The following is a 7,794-nucleotide window of genomic DNA, read 5'->3' on the forward strand; positions in this document are numbered from 1 at the left end:
AATTTAAATGAATTATATATTACAAAAAATAAACTTACTTGAAACATTTTTACCAAACTTTACTTTTTAGTCAAAACTACCACATATATATATTCTTTTGTTTTTTTTTAATTAAAAATAAACTTACTTGAACAAAAAGTTATGATCAACAACGAAATCAAAGTCCTTGATTCTAAATTTTAATGTTGTCATAGTACTCAATATTTAAATTTTATCTAGCTTGCATTAAGATAATAGTTTAATTTAATATACTAATAATTTAAAACATATAATCGTCTAATTATTATTTACACATTTAATATAAAAAATTAATTATTTTTATTTACATAATAATATGTAATTATATATATAAAATTAATATATATTTTTTAAAAAACATTAATATTTATACAAATAATTTATTATAATTAAATAATAATTTTTAAATTTTTTTTTTTCAAAAACAAACAAATGAGTGGGTTCAAATTCCAAAAGAAATAATAAAACAGCCACATAATAATATTTAACTTTTCTGTTTTCTTTAAAAAAAAAAAAAAATCCCTGGAAGGCCCGAAGTGTTGTTAAGAATTTCTTGACATTGAAGGTACCCTTTCTCTCTCTCTCTCTCTCTCTCTTTTGTTGCTTGACCCTCAATCAAAGACGCCCCATCTTTTCCGTTTTGCTTAGGCAAACTTCACACAGACACAGACTCTTCGAAGCCCTAATCTCTCTCCTCCCGAAACCACCATGGGTCGTGAAACCCTTCTTCATCCACCACCACCATCCACCACCACCGCAACAGCCACACACACCCCACCACCGCCGCCGCCACTGCCGTCTCTACCTTCATTGACCCAAGCAGGACCATCAGGAGGAGTATCAGCATCTGCACCTTCACCATCTGCTTCACCTTCTTCTCCTGCTATTGTTGCTACTACTGCTGTGGCTACTGCAGTTGCTGCTCCTCCTACCTCTCTTGCTCCTGGTTTCAGGTTCCATCCTACGGATGAGGAGCTTGTTATCTATTACCTCAAGCGCAAGGTTTGTGGCAAAAGCTTCCGATTTGATGCAATTTCTGAGGTTGACATCTACAGGAGCGAACCCTGGGACCTTGCAGGTTACTCCGTTTTACCTAAATCTGTCTCCTTTTTTTCTTCATTTGTGCTGTAAAAATCAAAGCTTGTTGAATTTGTTGTTCTTCGCTGAATGTGTGTTTTTTTGTCATGGGTTTTGATTTTCTAGTTGAATTTGTAATGGGTTGTGAAAAAAATTTAGACTTGGTGATGTTTTGTTTCTTGGGGTGTGTTGTTGTTGTGCTTGTTAACTCATTTAGATGATGTTTGGTTGAATGTTTGTTTAGATAAGTCGAGGTTGAAGACTAGGGACCAAGAATGGTACTTCTTTAGTGCACTGGACAAGAAGTATGGCAATGGTGGGAGGATGAACAGGGCCACAAGCAAAGGATACTGGAAGGCTACAGGGAACGATCGTCCGGTTAAGCATGAACAAAGGACCGTGGGGTTGAAGAAAACTCTGGTGTTCCATAGTGGAAGAGCCCCAGATGGTAAGAGGACCAATTGGGTCATGCATGAGTACCGACTCGTCGACGAAGAGCTGGAGAGGGCTAGGTCTGGATCCTCTCAGCCTCAGGTGAGATTATTGAGTTTACAACTTGAAGTGTGAGGTGAGCCTAATGTGTTTTTTACCATGGCGAACCACGTATGAGGGCTATCCTCATTTTGATGTTGATAAAATAAGGAGCTTTGTTGTTGCTTAAAAAAAGGGAGCTTTGTTGTTTTATTTGGTTCCAAAATACAAATTGTTGTGTAAAACTTGGATGCAGGAGTTTGAAACTTTGTTGTCTAGTAAACGTGGAAAGTTTAGTTTGCTATGTGCTCTACTACAGTATGGCCATTGTTATTATATCTCAACAGCTGGTTAATCATTTTTGTGCATTTCTCTTTCGGATGGAGAAGGATGCATATGTTTTGTGTAGAGTTTTTCACAAAAATAACATAGGACCTCCGAATGGGCAACGTTATGCACCTTTCGTTGAAGAGGAGTGGGATGATGCATCGGCATTGGTTCCTGGGGCAGAACCTGTAGAGGATGTTACCGTTACTGTTGCTCATCCTCTACGCATTGAAAGCAACGGTCGCACTTTATGCAGCGACAGGAGAAACAATGTTGCACAGGTTTGTTCCCTTTGGTACTCCCTCCATCCAACAATATTGTTAGCTTTTGACAAACTGAGTACATTTCAAAAGTTGATGTATTTGAGCACAAATTGATCTTAGATACATTGACTTTTGAATTTACTGATTTGTCAAAAGCTATCTATATTATTGGAAGGAGGGGATACTTTTTGGTTATCATTTAATCATTGTGAATATGGTTAATTGTGTTGATTCACCTGGAAATAATTGTGTTGATGCTTTATTGAATTCACGTGCTAAAAAAGAATTCGATATATGAAAAGTCGGCGACATTTGTGCACGTTAATTAATAGTAGAATTGGTAACTATGCCGAGTGGTTCGGAACCTTTGCAGCATTCCCATATTTTAAAAGGTTTTGTTAAGGAGTGCCCTTAGAGCAATAATTATGGATACAAATGGGTTTCTTATTCCAAAAAATTAAGTTTCAAGTCTTCACTGACATTAAATGCATTAAATCTTGTTTTCTCAATATAAAAGTTTCCCCTTTTGTACCCTTAATGCTTGCCCATCCTTAACGCACTTGTAAATGCGCAATGTAAATGCCCAATAAGAGTATTTCCCCGATTACTTCCGCCCTTCTAGCAGATCAGGAATTGTTGTTTCTTATGACCTTTCTAGAAGATCAGGAATTTGAGAACTGAGTACTATTCTGTTTTGAGTAAAATTGTAGGTGATACTTTTGTTTATCTGGTCAGAATCCATTATGAGCAGCAACTTTTTCCCCATCTATACTTGTGTACTTAGCTTGTAATTAAAATCTGATTGCTTTTCCTTACTTTAAATAATTTTTATCTTGGAGAGGTTCTTGCAACATGGAAAGTTGCATGTCCAGAGAGACAATGAGGTAATTAATCTGGACCTTGTCTTTCTTGCCAATTTACAAGAATCATGTCACCCCTTTTATTGTTATTATTATAAAGAGAAGACTCTATCGTCAGTAAGGAGGATGGAGCTTCTAACTGGTGCTTCAGATAATTTGGTAAACTTCCTTGATTGTTTGGGTCAATTGACAAGGGGCTTGATAGTATCTAATGCTACTGACATGAAGTTGGAATTGCCAATGCTATTTTACTTCAGGAAAGTAGCCTCTGTTGCCCCTATGAGTATGGTGCATTGGGTGGTTATCTCATATTTGTTGATTTCTGGTTTTGCAATAAACATTTTGAAGTTTATTATATGGGCCTCTATAGCACATACTTACCAAAGAAGAGCAGAGAAGAGAAGCAAGAAGGAGATGGTCTATAAGGCTACGTGCCCAAGGGAGGACATTGAAGGTCTATGAGGGAAGGAAGAGAGGGAATGATCAAGGTTAGAAATCGGAATGAACTAGAAAAAGGCCCCATCGAGGAAATGCTTATACTGATGGGAGAATTGTTGAACCGAATTTACACTTGGCAGCAATAGAGGGACTTGAAAATGTGGGGAAATGTGAATATGGAAGCTTCAGAGGGTAGTGTGACATTGGCAATTCAACATTGGGTTGTCTGGGTCCTGTGGGTTGGCTTGAGCCACTGGACAGATTTAGCCTCCTGCTTCTCTGATCTCCACCCCCCTCTCTCTTGTACTAAAACTGCAGCTGCGCATACTCGTTATGATTGACAGCTCTATAACTGTAATTGAGGGCTTGCCTCGGACTATCTATCAACCGGCTTACCATTAATTCCATATTCTATCATATGACTAGTAGTGGAAAGTGGGTAAATACTTGACAGATCATACTTATACCCTAGAAGATATTAGAAGATATTGAAGTAACTGAATGATCATTGATTTTATTGCGGAGATTTCACGCTATCCTTGACGGAGAATTTTGACCTAGTCCTTAGTTGGTAGGTATTCTTTTTTCCCTAAATGAGGTAGCGTTTGGAAGAGAGAGAGACTGGGAGGCAGAGACTGAGAGACAGGCCGTGCCACCGCATTTAGGACCTCTTCACTCTCTCTCCCCCTCTCCGCCGCTGTCGCCCAGCACCCATGGTCCACTCTGATCCAGCACCCGTCGGCGGCTCCTCTTTCTGCGCCGCTGTCTCCTCCTCCTTCCTTCCTCTCCTTTCTTCTCTTCTCTTCTCTTCTCTTCTCTTCTCCCTCTGTTCTGATTTTGAGATATGTTTGATATCGTTGTTGTTAGTATGATTGTTCTGATTTTGATATTGTTCTTGGTATTATTGTTGTTGGTGGTGATGGATTGCAAGGAGGGATGATGGCAGAAGTGTGGTGGTAGGGATGAGAGATAGGGTGGAGTTGGGAGGTGAGAGGTGGTGGTCCTGGCAGCGGCGATAGCCGATAGGGCAGAGGTGGTGGTTGAAGAACTGAACGAGGGTAAACTTAGAATTATTATTTTGGGATAAGGGTATTTTGGGAAGAAATTATATGTTAAAGTTTCAGTATCTGTCCACAAAATTTCAATTTGCGGTGTCTCCACTTTTTGGAGATACTGAAAGGATTGAAATTTTGGATACGAAGACTGAAATATTAGTTCCAATCAAACACAATACTGAGTCTCAGTCTCCCAGTCTCAGTTCCAGTACCCATTACCAAACGCTGCCTGAGAGAAGTTGTTCATCTTCATAGAATTGAAGCTGTTGGGAGATATTCAGAAAATGGAGATCAATGGATATTCTCCAGTATTAAGGATATGTCAGTTACTTTGTATTACTGTAAGGAAAATTGCAACCTACCTGTTGGGATTATCCTGAATCCAACAGCTTCTTGAACTGACGTATATCGAGAGCAAATTGATGTTCTTTTAATTAGTATAGTGGAGATCATGAAAGCAAATTGAGGATGACTTGTGAGCAAGAGGAACCCCATCTACAATTGGTTTTCCAGCTCACACTGATAAGTTTGTTGTTTCTTTGAAAGTTTACCTATATTAGGGGAAAATTGTCTTGGGGAATATTACACCTGCTGATTCCAGAGATACATAAGAAACGTTTTAAGAGATAGGCTTTGTATGATCTATTTAGGTGAAAGGATACTCACCCATTCGATGCTTCAAGTTTGTGCTTTATGGGCGATCAAAATTTGGCCGCACTCTCCCTTAGTTCAAAGGCTCAATTTAGTCGTCTTTACTCCTTGTCAACTTCACCTATTGTTCCTGTGTAGTTCTGGTTTCTCTTCCTTTGATAGTTCTTCATTGCAATTGTGGCTCACCTTTCTTCTCTTGCATTACTTGTGTTCTATTTTGTTCTGTTTTAGATTTCATCTTTTGTTTTAGTTTCGTTTATCTTTTGTTTTAGTTTCGTTTCTCCTACTGTAATTGATACCAGATTGGTTGCCTCTAACTTATGGTAAATTTTGAAAATGATGTAATGATCAATCTGGAGTTAACTTATACTGTATACATCATGAATTGGATTTAATGTATGTTACTTTGTACAGCACTTTGCATTCTAACATGTCATTGTTGTATTTTAATTTCAGGATACTCAATCTAACAACAAAGTTCCATTTGATGTGAACAAGCTTCCCATTGAGACTCAAAGTCTGCTAGCTGTCTGCAAAAGGGAGAGTATGGCCGAGTTTCCATCACCTGAAAAGGAGGATAACTCGAAGCGTCAGATTGATGAGTATCCTTTGCCACAAACAGAAAACACCAAGCCTATCTCCCAAATATACAAAAGGAGGAGGCATTATTTGAATGTCAACCATTCAAATGTCAACGGAGATTCAGTCCGAACCATCCAAGAACCGCCATGTTCATCAACAATAACCACCGCCGCAACGACGCTCCCGACGGCCACCACCACAGCCTCCACTGCGATAACCAACGTTGCACCCAAAAAACATTTCTTGTCTGCACTGGTGGAGTTTTCCTTGATGGAATCCCTCGAATCGAAGGGAAATCCATCCGTTCAACCACCAGAGTTTGATGATGCTTCCTTAGAGGCATCCGTGCCGCCAAATTGTGTTAAGCTCATCAAACGCATGCAGGGCGAGATTTACAAACTTTCCGAGGAAAGGGAGACTATGAGGTTTGAGATGATGAGCGCACAAGCAATGATTAACATGCTCGAGTCGCGCATTGAAATTTTGAGCAAAGAAAATGAGGAACTGAAGAGCATGATTAACAACAATCCTTAGGGGATTAGCGCAGTGGCCATGTAATCTTGCTTATTGCAACAGAGTGATGGTGCTCTCAGTCTACCTGATCTCTTGTTATCTTTAAAGAGTTAAGAACTGTAGTCTTCTTCATTTGGCTGAACTTTCTGAGTGGTATTTAAACTTTGCCATTTGTGTAGCCTTGTAGCTTATGACTTGTTACCCTTGTTCATCAATGGCTATGTTAGTCTCTCCTTCCTTTAAGGCTTGTCCTTTCTTGTGAATGAATAGCAACTCAATTAGTTAGGCCATTCTGAACAGATTTTTCTCATAGAGGGGTTTGGCAAGTTGGGAATGGATCCTGTGCATAGATTTCACAAGATGAGTTTAAATAAATTTAGATTTTAATTTATTTGTATTTTGCAAAGCTCGTATTATTTAAATGTGTTTAATTATTCAGTTGCAGTCTTGTAAGTGGGTTTAGAAGTGAGTAAAGTCAACAACTCATGAATCAGTTTAAATTTGATCCATTGACAACTTGATAAGTTAAAGTCATTAGCTAGTAAGTTGAGCTTGAACTTAAATTTGAGTTTATATAGCAAATGAGTCAAAAATTAAACTCAATTAGATTTACTCATTTGGTGCACATAATGATGATGTTCATGCTTGTTAAATATACCAGAATACATTGTAATATTTTGTTTATTTTATTGTAAGTTGAACTGACTATGAAATTAAACATTGCAAGTCAAATTATAATAGAATAAGGAATTTTTTAAAAATAAATTATAATATTTTTTCTTGGGCTGGGGCGCAGACCACTTAACATTGGATCACATAATGCATAGGCGGTTTGTGTCCGAGCATGGTCCCCACATAAAAAGGACAATTTTTACGAATAATTAAAAAAAATTAAAAATAAAAAGATATTTATAGTATGATTTGAACCAATTAAAAAAATTAATATATTTTGTTATTATTTAGATCAAAAACATTATTGCGCTAAAGCTAGGTCGTTGCCCGGAAACAATGCGCCGTATGGCTCGAGTACGGTGTTAAAGCAAGAGCCGCTGCATCGGTGCCCGGATGTAGTGTTAAATGAGCAAGGGTTCTCGTGTTTTCGTGAACGGACGAGGGTAAATAAGCTAGTTCACAAAGTAAAAGGTAAAGGTCGAAGCGACAGAAGGTTGAGATTTGGGACATGGAACATAGGCACTCTAACAGGAAAGTCTATGGAGGTGGTGGACACCATGACAACGAAGAAGATTAACATTATGTGCCTACAAGAAACGAAATGTGTTGGTGCAAAGGCTAGGGAGTTGGATACTTCTGGTTTCAAACTTTGGTATACAGGAAAAGTGAAGAATAAGAATGGGGTTGGAATAATTGTGGATAAGCAGTGGAAGAAGGACGTAGTGGATGTCAAGAGGGTGGGAGATCGGATCATCTCTATCAAACTTGTGGTGGAGGGAGGTGCTTTCCATGTGATTAGCGCCTATGCACCGCAAGTGGGTTTGGACGAACAACACAAGATAAGGTTTTGGGAGGATCTAGAAAGTT

General features: G+C 38.4%; 1 protein-coding gene across 2 annotated transcripts; it reads left to right on the forward strand.

Annotated features, from left to right (window-relative positions):
- The first annotated feature begins 489 nt into the window (after positions 1-489).
- LOC112775339 (NAC domain containing protein 50) lies at positions 490-6,646 on the forward strand. Of its 2 annotated transcripts, XM_025818908.3 has the most exons (4): positions 490-1,096; positions 1,340-1,629; positions 1,956-2,174; positions 5,617-6,646. In XM_025818908.3, the coding sequence occupies exons 1-4, from the start codon at positions 727-729 to the stop codon at positions 6,274-6,276; spliced, it is 1,539 nt and encodes a 512-aa protein (XP_025674693.1). In that variant the 5' UTR covers positions 490-726; the 3' UTR covers positions 6,277-6,646. The 2 variants fall into 2 exon arrangements, with proteins under 2 accessions (XP_025674693.1, XP_025674694.1); XM_025818909.3 differs by lacking the exon at positions 1,956-2,174.
- Positions 6,647-7,794: the final 1,148 nt, after the last annotated feature.

Source organism: Arachis hypogaea, chromosome 19 (genome assembly GCF_003086295.3).
Source record: "Arachis hypogaea cultivar Tifrunner chromosome 19, arahy.Tifrunner.gnm2.J5K5, whole genome shotgun sequence".
Taxonomy (NCBI): Eukaryota; Viridiplantae; Streptophyta; class Magnoliopsida; order Fabales; family Fabaceae; genus Arachis; species Arachis hypogaea.